The 16993-nt window shown below is 43.3% G+C and overlaps 1 protein-coding gene across 1 annotated transcript in view; it reads right to left on the bottom strand.

Annotated features, from left to right (window-relative positions):
• Positions 1-16993, bottom strand: part of FRAS1 (Fraser extracellular matrix complex subunit 1) — a 479438-nt gene that overhangs the window by 82936 nt on the left and 379509 nt on the right. Inside the window, 9 exon segments of the mRNA XM_020988371.2 lie at positions 675-902; positions 1600-1740; positions 2879-3003; positions 8708-8887; positions 10441-10560; positions 12007-12195; positions 12993-13256; positions 14584-14737; positions 16741-16931. Of these exon segments, the coding sequence (XP_020844030.1) occupies positions 675-902; positions 1600-1740; positions 2879-3003; positions 8708-8887; positions 10441-10560; positions 12007-12195; positions 12993-13256; positions 14584-14737; positions 16741-16931 (1592 nt within the window).

Here is a 16993-nt window from a genome sequence, read left to right as displayed (position 1 = left end):
GAAAGAGAAAGGGAAAGGGTCCAGGCCAGGGAATTAGAGGCTGGAGAAGGATGATGATAAACCAAAGAGGATTGAGGAGGAAGAACAGAGAGGAAGAAGGAGAAACAGGAAGAGTAGCGGCATGTACGCAAGGCAGAGCACATCCAGGAGAGAGGGGCCGTTGTTGACAACATCAAAAACCACTGAGGATAAGAAGGAAACAAAGTCATTCCCTCTGGACTATACGGAAGAATAGCCGAATAAGTCACTGTGCTTTCTTGGTGGCACTGTGGAAAGCGACCCTGGGAATTATTAATACTGCTTCTTCTATGTCTTATCCAGAAATTCAAAGAGGGAATCCCCTCTGAGGAAGGATGATGGTACCACAAGGTACTAGCTAAAGATAAAGTGAAGGCTTATGGGGTACCCTATGATTTCTGCTGAAAAACTGGCTATTCAAACAAAATAATTTCTGAAGGAAGGAAATTTGCTAGCTTCCTGCTTATAGCCTCTCTGCTAGATTCAGAAGATATGTTGCAACAATGAGAACCATTTAGGCAGCTGAAGGATTACAGCAAAGGGGAAAAGAGGACCACAGCCACAAGGGGTGGCAGCATTGGCCACAAGGAAGGAAAAGGAGGGAAGAAACCTTTGAGTCAGTGCTTAGAACCCCTGGTCAGACTTTCTCCTCTTACCTCTTTTCCTCCTTCCTCGACAATGAAGAAGGGGTTAGTCCCATCAGAGACAGTGAAGGTAAAACGGTCTTTGATGGAGTTGCTGCTGTCATGGCTGTAGCTGATTTTGTTCTGGTAGATGTCTTCCATGGTGAAGGTGGCGGTCTGGCGGTAATGTTGCCCGTTGCTGGTGTGTTCGATGGTGCCGTGTCGTGGGGGCTGAACTACAGTAAATGTGACAGACTCTGCCTGCGGAGGGCCAGAAGAAAAGAGAAAGTGAGTAGATGCTGTTGTTTTCCCTAGGTCATCGCAAGAGAATGAAAAGGGTCCTTGGGTCTTTATAAAGTGGACACTGAGATTTCCTTTAAAGAATAAAACAGGAAAGCAGAGAAAAAATGGCACAAGCTACCCTCCCTCTGCCCAGGAAATTCATTCTAGTCCCTTCAATGGTGAGTTCATAACCCTTTAATCTGGCTTTTTCGCATTAGGCTATTATGTGCCAGGCCCTATGTGCTAAGAGCTGGAGATATAATGAAAAGTAAAAGATGGCCCCTGCTTTCAAGGAGCGCACAACTCAACAACCCTTACACATTTAAAGGAAGCTTCTCCCCTCCAGTCTCTCACTCTCAGCTTCCCAAGACATCACCTCAACCCTGCTGGCATCCTGGCTCCTCTCCAGTTCATCAATATCCTTCCTCAAATGCTTATTAAATGGGCTTATTTTTCATGCTTTCCAAAAAAAAAAAAAACCAAATAATGAAGGAAATAGTTCTGGTCACATATTCCTAACTTCTTGATTGCAAATTATAACTATAAATTTCACAGTTTTTAACCTGGAAACTGAGGACCACCGATTCCCCTCTTTTTCCTTTGCCCCTTCCCCAAACACACACACACACACACACACACCCCTCTCTCAGCATCACCAGACAGGGGCCGGCCTTACCTCTGTGTCAGCATCCACGGCTTTAAGCTCAAACTCTGTAATTGTTTTCCTCACCCCTTCCTGCACTCGAATTCCTGTGCTCTGTACAATGGGTAATGAGTCATCCACAGGGTTGATGGTGATGTGAAAGGTCTGACTCACCTAAAATGAGGAGAAAAGCATAGGGTGTATTTTTTTTCTTTTCTCAATATTTACCTCCCGAACCCAACATATGGATTCTAGACTGATTATTAGGACGAGGAATTTAGGGAGAAGGAACACAAGGGAACACACTATGCATGAGCCCACAGAGAAGGAAGTCTTCATGGTTCAACCTGCCCATTCTTGGGGAGATGGAGCTATGGATCCAAAGGAGGTTACAGAAAATGTTCTCTCATTACCACATCGCCTTTCACTAAAGTACTACTTTGGTGCTCATTATGTGTACTTACTGTGGTATGAAGGCGATCCTGCGCGTTCTCTCCCTCTCCCTTTCTCTTTCCTTCTCCCTCTCTCTCTCTCAGTGTCCACTCATAGGTCTCATCCCACTCTTGATGAGCATAGCTTTCATCTTCATTTTTCCAACATAAGCTGATCCACCCCTTTTTAGACAACCTGATGCCCCTCTTCTCAGGGCTTCACCATCTTGGCATCAGATTCAGGGCACATAACCAACTGGCTTTAACCCACTGTAGCTCAGTACTCCCAAACTTAAGCAGACTGCCAACTTCAGCCATCTGGCATCAGGTAATACAGATCATAGTGATAATAATATTAACAATAATAATTGCTAGCATTCATAGAGTGCCTGTTATGTGCCAGGCACTGTGCTGAGTACTCTACAAATATTATCTCATTTGACTCTTACAACAACTCCGGGATACAGTACTATTATCATCCCCATTTTGCAGTTTTGGAAACTCAGGCAAATAGAGGTTAAGTGAATTGCCCAGGGTCCCATAGGTAGTAGGTGTCTGAAGCTGGATTTGAATTCAGGTCTCCTAGATTCCAGGCTCAACATTCTAGCTACTACACCCCCTCGCTGCCTGGAGGTAACTGCCACCATGCCCAACAATCCTGGGTTCTTAAAGCCTATACCAGTAGACACAAGTGCTGTTTTATTAATCTGTAAAGACAGCAATTTCAGTCCCGGAAATGGAACTTGAACCAGGCCTGAATATTTTTACTTTAGTCCCTTGTGAAAAGAAGGCCCACCTGAGTCCACTGAAATACTGAACACAATAATGTAGCTGGTTAGAAATCCCTTATTCAAGGAGAGAGAAAGAATTTCACCACTCACTAGGTTGGTTCCATCGGAGACTGTGAAGGTAAAGGCATCATTGTGTTTTTCCACCTCACTGGTATGGATGTATTGAATGCTTCGAGAAGTTAGGTCCGCTTGAGTGAAGGAGCTGATCTGGATGCCTGGCAAAAGAGGAAAAGAGGAACGCTAAATGGTCGAGGGTGAAAAGAAAAAAACAACTGATGAGAGAAATGGAGGCCAGCTCTGCCTGTGGAAACCAAGAAAACAAAAGAGTGCCTCAGGTATGACGTATATCATGCAACGGTCTGCAGTCGTATGGGCAAGGTGAGACAGAATCTCAGAGCTGGGAGTGACCTCAGAGTTCAAATCACGTCTGAACAAGAAATAATAATGATAATGATAATGATAATAATAATAATATTAACAGCTAGCATTTATATAGAGCATTCTAAGGTTTGCAAGGCTCTTTACATAGGTTATCTCATTTGATGCTAATAAGTACCCTGGGAGGTATCATTATATCCATTTTACATATAAGGAAACTGAGGCACAAACAATAAGTGACGTGTGTAGGGTCATAGCTAGTGTTTGAAGCAGAATTTGAACTCAGGTCTTCTTGACTTCAAGTCACTGTGCTCCATAAATTGTGCCGCCTAACTGCCTTCTAAAACATTCTCAACAGATGGTTGTCCAATCTTTCTTTGAAAACCTCCAGTGAGGGAAAACTCCCTGCCTCCCAAGGCAGGCCACTCCACTTGAGGAGAGCCCAAACTGTGAGGAAGTCTTTTCTTACATTAGGTTCAAATCTGCCCCTCTGAACCTTCTGCGCATTGCTTCTAATTCTGTCCTCTGCGGCAAAGCAGAGCAAATCTGATCTTTCTTGGAAGCAAAAGCCCTTCCAACACATGAACAGCTATTCTACCCCCTTCGGACTTCTCCAGGCTAAACATGCTTGGTTCTTGCAGATTACACTCCCATGACCTGATCCCCTCTTCCTTCACCATCCTGGCTGCCCTCTTCTGGAATGCCCCAGCGTGGCAATGTCCTCTACAACACGGGGCACAGAACTCCAGACACGGCTTGACCTGGGCAGAGTACCAATGGGCTAACATCTACTTTATATTAGACACGTCACATTTCTCAAGATGATCCCGTTTCATAACGGCATTTCTCTTCTTGCTATGACCGGCTGCTGTTGAGTTTGCCACGCAGGTGACAGGTCAGTCTGGGAATCCAGATGAGTAATTCTAGGTCGTATATAAAGATTCATGTTCAAACAGAGAAACGAGCATTGGGCTAACGATGGGCCATTAGACTAGCTACTAAGAGGTCTACGTCCTCTCTCTTTTACTAACTGGTCATGTTTGACTCTTGTCAGGATCCCCACGCCAAGAACACCCCTCTTTTTCCCATTAGGAGACCCCCTGTTTTCCAGATCTAAGGCCCAAAAAGCAGGCTGTGGCCAGAGCCTGGCGTAACAACAATCCTTTGTGCTCATCCCCTGGAAGAACTCAGCCACAGCAAAGTGCCTAGTCCATATCATCTCCCTTGAATCTCACAATGACATGAGGGAATTGTTTCACACCAGCCCCAGGTGGTCCCTGAGCTCAGACAAACACCCGCAGTACTTGTAGGTCATGAAGTCCTGCTATGAATCAACTTGCGTCACTGTTGCTGTTACCTCTCATTATCAGGGCTACCGCTCTGCACGTATTAAGATCTGGGCTCACTAAAGTGGGTCTCCTCCTAGAGCAGGCCCCGGCACACGCCTCTGGTGTTCCTCCTCCAACAGAATAAAGAAAGCTTTTTGCTTGAGACCACTGTTAGCTCTTCGGTTTTCTTTTGTTCTTATTTTATTAGAGTTAACAGTGGTTGTGATAACTTGTGTCAGCTCTTTGGTATTTTCAGAGTTAACAGAGGTTGCATAACTTCCATGACCCTTCGGTCATTTATTTTCAGAGTTGACACTCTGAATAAGTCACTTCCTATCTCTGGGCTTTGGAATCATTTGTAAAATAAGCCTTCTCCCAGATGATCCCTGAGGTTTCTTCCAGCTGTAACACTCTAGGACTCTACAATATTTGAAGTCTCAATGCAGTTAGCCTGATATTATTACATCTTCCAAGAGAGACATAGCTTTGCCTTGCAGGGTTAGACAGAAATCCATAAGATGGACCATTTCAGTTCCAGCCTCTTAGGAGCTGATGCTGCAAACACAGAAAATTTAAATGCCTCATCGGGAAGCTAATGCCCCAGCAGAGCAAGAAGCTCCATCTTCCTAAGAAATGGTTATCGACAAGTGGAGATGTGAATATAAACCGTGGAAGTTGGTAGGGTTTCGTGGTGGTGCTTTTCGTTTTTTTAATGTTAAAAAGCCAGGCTGCTGATGTCACAATCAAACAGGGAACATTTAAATCAAGGGCTTCCTTTTGCTCTTTATGAAAAAGCTAAGTTGTTTTTTTGCTGACACCAAAAAGGGCGATTGATCCAATCCCAAGAAATGCCTTCAAAACATCCAAGCTCAAGTTTAGGGATGGATTTAGGGCACAACACCCACAGGCACAAATGGAAAATACATTTGTTCCATGAAGAATAAAAGGAAGCAATTTTGATTCGGTCTTGGCTAACTAAAAATGAGCAGAAGATGAAAAATCACTGAAACTGAAAAGATGCAGACAATACCACCTGCTCTCCCTAATACTACGCACCCTGCAATGTCATCCTAACCCGTTTTATACTCTCTGCATGTAATGGGATTCCTGGTTTCAGGATTACTTTTAATCATGTAAATGTTATCTAATAAAAAGCCACTTTAAAGTTAACATTTTTTTGCTAAAATATCCAAAGGCTGATTTTTCTCTATGTGGAGATGGCTCCCAGATCTCTATCTCCCCACCCAGTTTCTCTCCCCAGCTCCAGTCCTACGTCACTGTGCATCGAATATTTCAAACTGAATAAACATCACGTAGGCACGTCCCAAACAGAGCTAATTATCTTTTCCCCAAAACCCATCCTGCTCATCTAAATTTCCCTGTCAAGGGAACCACCATCCTTCTAGTGTCCCACGTGATCTCACCATCATCATCATCCTGGACTCAGCAGTCTCTCTCCTCTTATCATATCTACTCCATTGCCAAATCTAATCATTTCTGCCTCCATGAGGATCTGATCTCTTCTCTCCACTCAGAAGGTCCCCACCCTAGTGCAGGTTGTCATCGTTTCTCACCTGAACCATTACAGTAGCTTCATAATTCATTTCTCTCAGAGGAAGCTATGTGGTACAGTGGATAGGGCACCAGTCCTGGAGTCAGGAGGACCCGAGTTCAAATCTGTCTTTATAGACACTTCCTAGCTGGGTGACCCTGGGCAAGACATTTAACCTCAAAAAAAAAATTAATCTCCCTCCCTGTCTCCCATCTGTCCTTCATAAAGTTGCCAAAGTGACATGCATTAAGTACTGGCTTGGCTATGCCATTCTCTACTCAATAGACTCCAGGGACTTTCTATTGCATCTAGGATAAAATAGATGCTTTTCTGTTTGACATTTGGAGCCCTTCACTGGCTAGAGCCGATGTGCCTTTCCAAAATTATCATACATTACTTCCCTTCCCATATTCTCTGAATTAGCCAAATTCCTCATACGTGACACTCCAATTCTATCATCTGAAGAAAAGGAAGCTGCGAAGAGAAGACTCGGGAGGACGTTGAGAATTGTCTCGAAGCTGTCGCATGGAGGGTTTAGGCCTGGGCTAGAACCGGACTAGAACAGACGTGGGGCTCCCTCCTCCCGCAGCTGCTGGGAGTCATCAAGCAGAGGCTGAACCATCACCCCTTTGTGGTGCATGTCATGGTAGGGATCCCTCGAGTGCATGACCGAGACTGGAAAGCCCAACAGTCCCTTTCAACAGCCAAGGTCCAGGATTCTCTGACGTCCTACCTTTGTGCCTTTGAATTGGCTGTGCATCATGCCTGGACTTCATCCCCTGCTCACCTCCACCTCCTCGAATTCCTCATTTTCTCGAAGATTCAGTTCAAGCACCATCTTAACCTGAAACTTAGGGCCCTCCCTATTGATTTTTATATCTTCTGTATCTATCTATTTCTGTATATCATTTCCCTCAATAGAATTTAAGTTCCTTATGGGACAGGGTTGTGTGTGTGCATACATACACACACACACACGTGTATACATATACATACAAAAGCGTGTATACGTATACACAGACACACACGATGTATATACATACATATATACATGTGTATATACATATATACACACAGACACAGACACAAGCACATGCATGCACACATTTCTTTTTACCTCTCTCAGTCTCTAGCACTGTTTGTGGCACATAAGAGGTGCTTAATAAGCTTAATTAGCTTCAAGTCCCAGCTAAAACCCCACCTTCTACAAGTAGCCTTTCCCCAATCCCTGTTAGAAGGCTAAGGAACCTTCCATATGAAACTACTCGCCATTCTTTCTGCCTATATCTTCTCACATGGTTGTCTGCATAATGTCTCCCCTATCAGACTGGAAGCCCCTTGAGGGCAGACACTGTCTTTCTGCCTTTCTTTGTGCGCTGAGCACTCACTTAGCACACTTCCTGCCACACAGTAGGTACTTAGTTAAGTGACAGCTGACTGCCTAAAAAATGCTTGTTGAATGATTATTTTAAACTTCAGACCCGGAGAACCCCATGAATTGCACAGTCAGAGAAGTTGTGTGAATGGCTAATTAGCCAAACTGGGACCCCCGAACTTAAGAGTAAGAAGGGGACTGGGAAGGTGTCTGTTTCATGGCCATTAATTCCCAAGCAGATGAAATCATGGAGGCCAGAGAGCAACGAGCTGGTGGCTCTCACCTCAAACGCCTCGGTCAGATGATCAATTATGGTGAGATTCCAGTCCTTGTTTCTCTCTCTCTTTGCTTCGTATTTTGGGTTAAATTCCTGTATTTTTTTATTTCTGCCTTAATGCTGGTTCTGGAACATTTGGTAGGTAAGCCATGTACACAGCCCTCTGGCCCCTCAGGTCAATGACTCTTATAAGTCATATCCTGCTTTCTGAACCAAAAAGGGACCAAGTTGGCATATGAGTGGGGAAACACGTTTGCTTATATTTGAAATAGAAAAACAGCTGACATGAAGCTCTAGGTGGCTCTATTTAAGGCTATAAACTCTGGAGAGAGGGTTGCTCTGTCTCGGATACTGCTGGGTCCTGGGAGTGTGGGCCCATAGAAGAGGAGATCACCTAGGCCAACCAACTTATTTTACACATCCAGACTTGCCCAAAGACATACAAGGCAGTCAATCCAGGGCTTTCCCCCCTAAGCTACCTCTAAGAGAAAGCTCTTTCAGGGGCAGGTAGGTGGTGCAATGGATAGAGCACTGGCCCTGGATTCAGGAGGACCTGTATTCAAATCTGGCCTCAGACACATAACACTTACTAGCTGTGTGACCCTGGGCAAGTCACTTAACCCCACTGCCTAGCCAAAAAGGAAAACAAGAAAGCTCTTTTCAGTATAACAACCATTCCTGATGTCTCCAGGCCTTTCTTTGAGACTCAAGGGATAAGAAAAAGACAAAAAGGAATTCATAACTTCACCAAGTAATGCCCACAACAGTCGGCCGAGAAATGACCTGATGCAGTTGTGCTGAATCCCCCCCCCACCCCATTCTTCTTGTGATTTAAAAACAAACGGTATTAATAAAATGTAGCTTATGTATTTTATTTTCAATTACATATAATAATAATTTTTAACATTCTTTTTTTTTAAATTTTGAGTTTCAGATTCTCTCCTTCCCTCCCTTCCCTCTCCCCTCCTTGAGAAAGCAAGCAAAAAAAATGTATTAAAAAAAGAAAAACCTGGTGATGCTGCATGTTCCAAGTATCCCAGCTGGGGCTGCCTTGTAATCCTGTAGATTAACTCCCCAGGCTCACTGTCCTGGTCAGTGGCTGACAGCTGCAGAGTTGTGATTTTCTTTACTGAGTTTTCATCCAGGACCAGTCCTTTGTTAACTATGATGGCGGGTGGGAATCTGTCTTCTGAAAATATTGGCAACAAAGTGACAAGAATTAAAAAACCATTTTGACCTTTTCTCAATGACTGCTACACCGCTTATGTATCAACTATTTATGCCAGGGTGATTAACTAGACTTACACAGTTTGCCAGGAATATAGCACACAAAATATGTGGCACAGTGGATGGAGTGCCAGGCCTGGAATCAGGAAGACCTGAATTCAAATCTGGCCCCAGACACTGGCTGTGTGACCCTGGGCAAGTCACTTCACCCTGTTTGCCTCAGTTTCCTCATCTGTAAAATGAGCTGGAGAAGGGAATGACAAACCACTGCAGTATCTTTGCCAAGAAAACCCCAAATGGGGTCACAGAGAGTCAGAAATGACTGAACAACAACAACAAGTGATTGGTGCTTTCCTGATATTTTTTGGGGTGCCAGCTGGTGATTCCCATGGTGAGGAAAATCCCTCTGCCAATGCAGCCTGGCAACTCCACTGCAATCTATAATCTCAGAAAGACGTTAAGTGACTTGCCCAAGGTGACAAGGCCGGTGCCTGTCAGGTCTTCTTAATTTCGCGATGCTTCCCTCTATCCAAGATGCCACATTGCCCTTAATTCCTGGTAATAACCACGCTAACAGTTTACTCTAAGGTTTGCAAAGTGCTTTAATCACAACGTTGGAAGGCAGGCGACAGGCAGCTAGGTGGTTCAGAGAACAGAGCCCTAGATTTGCAGTCAGGAAGATCTGAGTTCAAATCTAGCCTCAGAGACTTCATTAGCTGTGTGACTTCTGTCTGCCTCACTTTCTTCATCTGTAAAGTGGGGATAACAACAGCATCTACCTCCCAGGTGTGTTGTGGGGATAAACTGAGACAGTACTTGAAAAGTGCTTTCCAAACCTTAAAATACTATATAAATGCTAACTATTAATAAGATAAATAGTATTAATGTTGTTATCCCATTTTACAGATAAGAAAATTTGTTCAGCAAAGGGAACTGATTTGTCTAAGTTATATGATGAGTCTAGGTTATATGATGAGTTAAGTGTCTGTCATAGTAATAGGGTGACAATCCTGTTCCTTTTTTGGGGGGGAGGAGGTTAAGGGAGACTGGGCCTCCCTGGGCTCTAAATGCAGTGGCCCCTAACAAGCCTCCTCTCAATACTGATGAGGATGGAAGCTTTAAGCTGCTCTTTTAATTGTGGCTGGTTGCCATTCCTTGCACAGCCCAGCAGCCTTCCACTCCTGGGGATTCACCATATGGGCGCTAGACTCAGTGTGGACACCTGAGCAGCTCTAGCCCAACCATAGCTCAGAACTCCCAAGCTCAAGCAATCTATCAGCCTTGGCCTCCCCAGAAGTCCCCGGGGCCTACAAGCAGACCTCACCAAACCTGGCTACAATCATTTCCACTGAAGAGTAGGCATGTGATTTCCTCAGACGAAGAAAAATGACTCAGGTCTCACAGTATACATTTCCCACCATAAACTGAGTACTGCCAAAAAAGTACCCGGTAAGTCAAACCTAGATCACTTCATTAAACGATCTGTCTTTCAGAAGCCCAATACCTTCTTTTTACCTAGGACACTGATGGAAAATGACTGGTCAGTCAGCTTGTTGCCTTCGGCATCAACCACATCAAATTTAAAAGCAAAACTACCTCCGGATTCCCCCTTCTCATGTCTGTATTCAACCCAACCTGCAAAGAAGAGGAAAAACATCAGAGAAAAAAGATTTACAAAAACTTGACAAGAGAATCATGCCTAGCTTTCCCCCTAAATTTAAGGAGCACCTTAGGCTGAGTTAGGCAGAAGTGCCTCACTTTTGAAATAGAAGCTTTTGATGGAGAGGAATACATTCTCAATGCCCACCTCTTCTCTTCTGTTCCCTCCAAACCAAACAAAGTTAGAACGAAGGGGTCTGTAGTCAATTTCCCCAGAAGCCAAAGAGCCTGAAAGTAACCTGTAGCTAGGTTGATACGTTATCTCCCCCAGCAGAATGTGGCTCATTCAGAGCAAGCTGAGTCGTTCCTTGGATAAAAAAGTGACTTGGTTTTTTTTTTTTTAATTTTTCAGCCTTATTTTTGCCCCTGTCCCTTAGAGCACTTGAGGGTCCTCTATGGCCAAACTTAGCAATGCCCATGCTTAGGCCTTCCTCATTTCCACCCCTCTGACCCAGAGCTGGGTCCAATCCAGTTGAACCAACATGGATGCAGCCCATTCTGTGTGCAGGGCACTGGTGCAGAATCCCATCACAAGAAGAAAGATCCTACTCTATCCCCCAGGATGTAGCCACTTCTAACAAGCTGGCCTTAGCACAAAGCCTTGCTGCCCTGACCCCACCTTTTCCCCTCAACTCAACTTTAAAAAAATGCTAGAAAGCACCGCTCAGTAACAGGGTAGCATTTAACATTTATACTTTACATTGCATCAGCATTTCCTAACGGAGGGATGAACCAGGTAATTTCCCCTAGGCAGCACTGATTTATGCCCTTCCACTCTGCTTAGCTCATTAACTCGTGCTCTTTGGGGAGCAGGAAAGATATAAATTGCCCACCTAAGAAAGACATCATTTTCACCTTAATCTATCCCCTCATCCCATGTATCTGTCTCTCTCTCCGACTCTCTCTCTTTCTCTCTCTCTCTCTCTGTGTCTGTGTATGTCTCTCTGCATCGCTCTCTCTCTCTCTCTCTCTCTCTCTCTCTCTCTCTCTCTCTCTCTCACTCACACACACACACACACACACACACACACACACACCTTTTTAACCTCATTTCCCTTCACAATAAACCAGAATTCTATCAGGGATGTTGCAGTAGCATGAGTAAATTCCAGGTAGAATGAAGACAGTTTTATTTTTTTAAGGAACAGCAAACAACATTAAGGAGAATTTTCCCACTTAAAAAAAGATTTTCCTTTAACAAGAAGAAGGGGGGAAATATCATGGAAAAAATGAAGATATGACTTAGGTTGAACAAAAAACAGAAGAGGTGACATCAGGGAAGCCCTGCTCATTACCATGAAAAAGGGAGGATTCCCAGGCTCCTGTAATTGGGAATGAGATACAAAGGAAGCTAACTTTCCTAGGTTGGTAGGCTGAGGAGGGAAGGGGAAGAGAGGGGTGGGTAGAACCGAGCTGGCTCACCTTGGCTGATGTCATCTTGGGTGAAACTCTTGACAGGTCCCTTAACAGAGATTTGCTCCAAATTGTCGTTCCTTGCCAGCTGCAAGCGCCCCACACTGGGATCTTTCTTCATGACATACATAACCTTCAGGTCATCCAAAATGGTGCCTGCCACTTTTAAGTGTTGGTCTGTGATCCGGGCTACAGAACCTAGAGAAGAAAATTAGTAAGATGCTTCCAATCACTTGAGCTTCGCACTCACAGATGGTTTAGGCAATTTTCCTGATTTGAAAAATGGGGAAAATGACCCGTCCAAGGTCACAAAACTAGGCCAAGGTCACAATACTAGCTGGTGACAGAATTGAGACAAGAATCCTGGTGTCCTGGTTACTAGTATCTACTCCTTTAAACTAGAGATCCATCATTTCAATTGCTTGCCAAATTAACTCTGGGAACCAGGGAAGAAATTATTATTTACAACTTAATCAAACCATATATGCCAAGGAAGGTCACCGTTGATCATCAGTACCTATGGACCAAAATTTAATTTCTTCAGGCACTAAACAGGTCAATACCTTCCTAATTGGCTGATTATCCCCTAGGAAGATTTCCCTTCCTCTGATAATAATAAAGATGCAGATGATAATAATACCAGCTGACATTTACATGATGCTATCAGTCTTGTAAACTGCTTAAAATACATTGCCTCATGGGAGTTCAGAGCAACCCTATGAGGTGGAAATAAATAATATCTCCATTTTACATTGAGGAAGCTAAGGTCCAGAGAAGCTGACTTGCTCTGAGATAGTGTTTGATGAACAATTCTCTCATTCACAAATTAAAATTCACAAATTTTGAACATTTTGTCCTAGTGTATCGACAGGTCATGAGTATTTACCAGACCACTAAGGAAGAAGTTACACACACAACCGGGTGAGGAATGGACGAGGAATTAAGGTCACCACAACCATTTCTGTCCCTTGCAGCTGGACGGCCCCCCTCAATACCTGCAGACAGCTGCAGGCCTCGGTTCATAGCCAGTTGGGGAGGTTTGCTCTTGGGGAGCTCCATAGAGAGCTCCACCCTCCCTGTCTCAGTATAGAGGCCATCTGTGAGGGAGAAACGGAACTCATCCGCAGTCACACCAGGCCCACCAGGGGTGTAGACAAGCAAGCCATCCAGGATATCCTGGTAAGTGAAGGAAGATCCCTGGGATAAGATCCGGCCATTCTCCAGGGGCTCCGAGGAGAACTGTCTTCGATGGAGAGAACCTGAGGGAGGAAAACAAAGTTGCAGCAAAAGTTACCAAGTTCTCTTTCTGAGAACTCGTGGGTCAACAGCAGTTAGGTGACTCCTAAAAACTCTCACCAAAAGCACTCAATGAATACAAACAAGCATTTCTGGGACTATGTGTCAACCTAGTGACAAGGTGCCTTCTTCCATCTTGCCAAGTAATTCTGCCACTCCCATCTTCCCACCATGGCCTCATCACCAGAGAAGAAGACCCATCATGTCAGCTGCCCAGGTTCAAATCTTGTAGAAGATGCAAAGGGATATGGCCACCCAGTGGCCCAAGGACCACACCCTGTCTTATGAACTTAATTGACAAATCTTGGTTTCTTCTTATGCAAAAGGGGGCTGTATCCTTCAATTCTGTCCTGAGAAGGTAACTGTGAAAAGTGCTTTGAGATTCTTTATAAGTCAAGAAAGATATTTAGTTTTATTATACTGATGACATGGGTTGTTTTTTTTTAAATTCTCACTGGCACATATTTTATTTTTATTTTTTAAATATATATTTTATTTTCCCCCAGTTACATGTTCAGTTTTAAAGAACTTTTTTATTGTTTTTTTGTTTGTTTGTTTGTTTTTTGGCCAGGTAACGGGGTTAAGTGACTTGCCCAGGGTCACACAGCTAGTAAGTATCAAGTGTTTGAGGATGGATTTGAACTCAGGTCATCCTGACTCCAGGGCCAGTGCTCTATCCACTGCGCCACCTAGTTGCCCGTTTTTTTTTAACATTTAAAAAAAAATTTGAGTTCCAAATGTTTTCCCCTTACCTTCCTGAGATGGTGCAATAAGATATATTTAATAATGAGATATATTTTAATATTTTATAATATATAATATTTTAATAACATATAATAAAATATATTTTAATAAGCAGTTTACTAAAGTAAGCTGTAAGTAAAGCTCATTTGGTAGTGTAAGAACCAGCAGCAGTGTTAGATAGCAGCAGTACTAGCTCTATCTGTAAGATCAAAAGCTTTCTGTTTTTCTTGTCACTTTCCTGCTTTTGAGATCAATAAATTAAGAGTTATTTATTAAGCGCCTGTGATGGTCCAGGCATTATACCAGGCTCTGAGGATTCAAAGCCCCAAGTAAGACAATCCCTGCCCTCAAGGAGTTTACATTCTTGGAGGAGGTGAGGTGAATGAAACACATGCACAGATAAGAAAATGTAACCCATATGGGATGTCCCAAGAGTCTCAGGAAGCTTTAAACTCTGAGACTCTTGGGATGCCTTTAGAACGAACATTAACAGCAATGAGGAACTTCCATTAAAAAGAAATACACTGAAGGATGGACGTGTCTTACCATGATCGGGCTTTTTCGTTAGTACAAAAACCAGTTCATTGTCTGGAGTATCCAGGTCGTGTAGACTCAGGGACGTGTTTCTGATCACCACTCCCGAGCGCTCTTGCACCCTGATGGGCTGAATGGTCATCTTGGGAGACTCATCATTTCTCTTCTAATTAAAGGAGAAAAAAACATGCCACATGTGCATAAATTCAAAACTGGAGGAAAAAACACTCTGCTCAAAGTATCACGCCAGCCATTCACACCCTCGAAATTTCATCTACACCTAATTACGATGATTAAACCAATATGGCTTGAGAGTAGAGCTAACATACACACAAAATATCCCCTTGTTAAAAAAAAGAAAAAGTAATGTCAGATAAACTGGATCAAAGGATTTTGAGTTGAAAGGGACTTTAGATGGCATTTAGTTCCAAAGTCACAAAAGGATTGAGTAGATGGGAGTATTCAAACCCAGATGCTTTGACTCCAAAGCTCTCTCAGTTGGATCATACTGAATTCCAATACTCTACCAAAGCTTGTCTTCAGATGTCTCCTATGGGAAGCAGATTTTATTTGTGCAATTACATCCTAAAATTATAAATGCTTGCTATTATAGGTTTGTGGGTTGGAAGAGGCAAGGAAAGGTCTTCAATTCTTTCTTAGACTTTTTTTTGTGTGTGTACGTAGTGAGTAGGTCTATCTACACAAAAAAGCAGAGTGAGGCAATTGGCAAAGTTCTGGTTTTGGAGTCAAAGTATCTGGGTTTAAATCCTCTCTACTACTCAACAGATGGCAGGTCAAACGAGAAAATATATTCCTTCCAACGATACTTTACCTAAAACCATCAGCAAGAATTATTTGTAACAGAGCTAAGCTAGAAGCCTTCCCCAAAAAGATCAGGTGTGAAACAAGGAGGCCCACTGTCACCAACATTATTCAATATTATATTGGAAATCCTAGCAATATAGCAATAAGAGAAGAAAAAGAAACCAAAGGAAATCACAATAGGGAATGAGGTAATAAAATTACCTCTTTTGCAGCTGATAAGATGATACATTTGGAAATCCTAAAGACTCAACTAAGAAGTTAGTTGAAACAATTAATAATTTTAGCAAACTAGTAGGATGTAAAGTAAATCCACATAAATCATCAGCATTCCTATATATCCAATGATGCCTTGACCTGATTTTTTTTTAAATACATTCATTGAGGCTAGACAGCACAGTGGATAGAGCTCTGGGCTTTGAGTCAGAAAGTTCAAATCTGACCGTAGACACTGTATGTGACCTTGACCATGTCACTTAGCAGCTAACTGCCTCAGTTTCCTCTATTGTAAAAAGAGGATGATATTAGCAATTACCTCTCAGGACTGCAGGGAGGATCCAATGAGGTAATATTTATAAGCACTTAGGCCAGGGTTGGCATACAGCAGGCACTCTATAAATGCTAGCTATTACGATGAGGACGGAGGAGGGGGCTTCTTCTTTGGCTTTAAAATAGATTTAAGCGGGGCAGCTAGGTGGTGCAGTGGCTACAGCACTGACCCTGGAGTCAGGAGGACCTGAGTTCAAATCTGGCCTCAGACACATAAAACTTAATAGCTGTGTGACTCTGGGCAAGTCACTTAACCCCAGTTGCCTCATCAAAAAAAAATAGATTTAAAAACCACTAAGAAAAGTGACTGACTTCAAGAATCACAGGAACTATCAGGGATAAAGGAGCAACCTATATTTTTAATGTAAACAGAGGCCAGAGCCTCTTGAACACACTAAACGAAGTGCACTCTCAAAGTAGACATTTAGATTCCTGAGCCTGACTTTCCCCAACACTGTCACCTAACTCCTGTGACATTCTCTTTTTCTCATTTGTTTTGTTTTGTTTTTCCAAAGCAATTGGGATTAAGTGACGTGCCCCAGGTCACACAGCTAGTGAGTATCATGTGTCTGAGGCCGGATTTGAACTCAGGTCCTCCTGACTCCAGGGCCAGTACTCTATCCACTGTGCCACCTAGCTGCCCCCTCTCATGACATTCTCTAAGTTGGTAGCACCATTTTAATAGTGACCTTCAGAGCTGAAGGCCAAACCCAGTCATCTCTACTATAGACGTATTTCTACTTGTTACTTTAAAGGCCAGACCCTCGTGGCCAGGGGCCGCTCTCCCAATGTCTTTACCTCAATGGTGACGTTGATGCTGTAAATCTCTGAACGTCCAGATCCATCACTCACATAGAAACTGAAGACATCACTGGTTGGCTCAATGCTCTCATGAACACTCTGAAAGTAGTAAATGTGGTTTTCCAGAATATCTTGAAAAGGGAAGGATGCTTCCAAGTCACTGCTGCCTCCAGGACCAAAGCGACTGCCTATATCACAGGAGAGAGATGTTAAATCCTGCTTAGCAATTCCTACATATTGAACTAAGCTA

This window comes from Phascolarctos cinereus, unplaced genomic scaffold (assembly GCF_003287225.1).
Source record: "Phascolarctos cinereus isolate Bilbo 61053 unplaced genomic scaffold, phaCin_HiC Scaffold_9;HRSCAF=440, whole genome shotgun sequence".
In the NCBI taxonomy this organism is placed as follows: domain Eukaryota; kingdom Metazoa; phylum Chordata; class Mammalia; order Diprotodontia; family Phascolarctidae; genus Phascolarctos; species Phascolarctos cinereus.
Note: the sequence above shows the minus strand (reverse complement) of the source record. Positions and strands in the feature narration are given on the sequence as shown.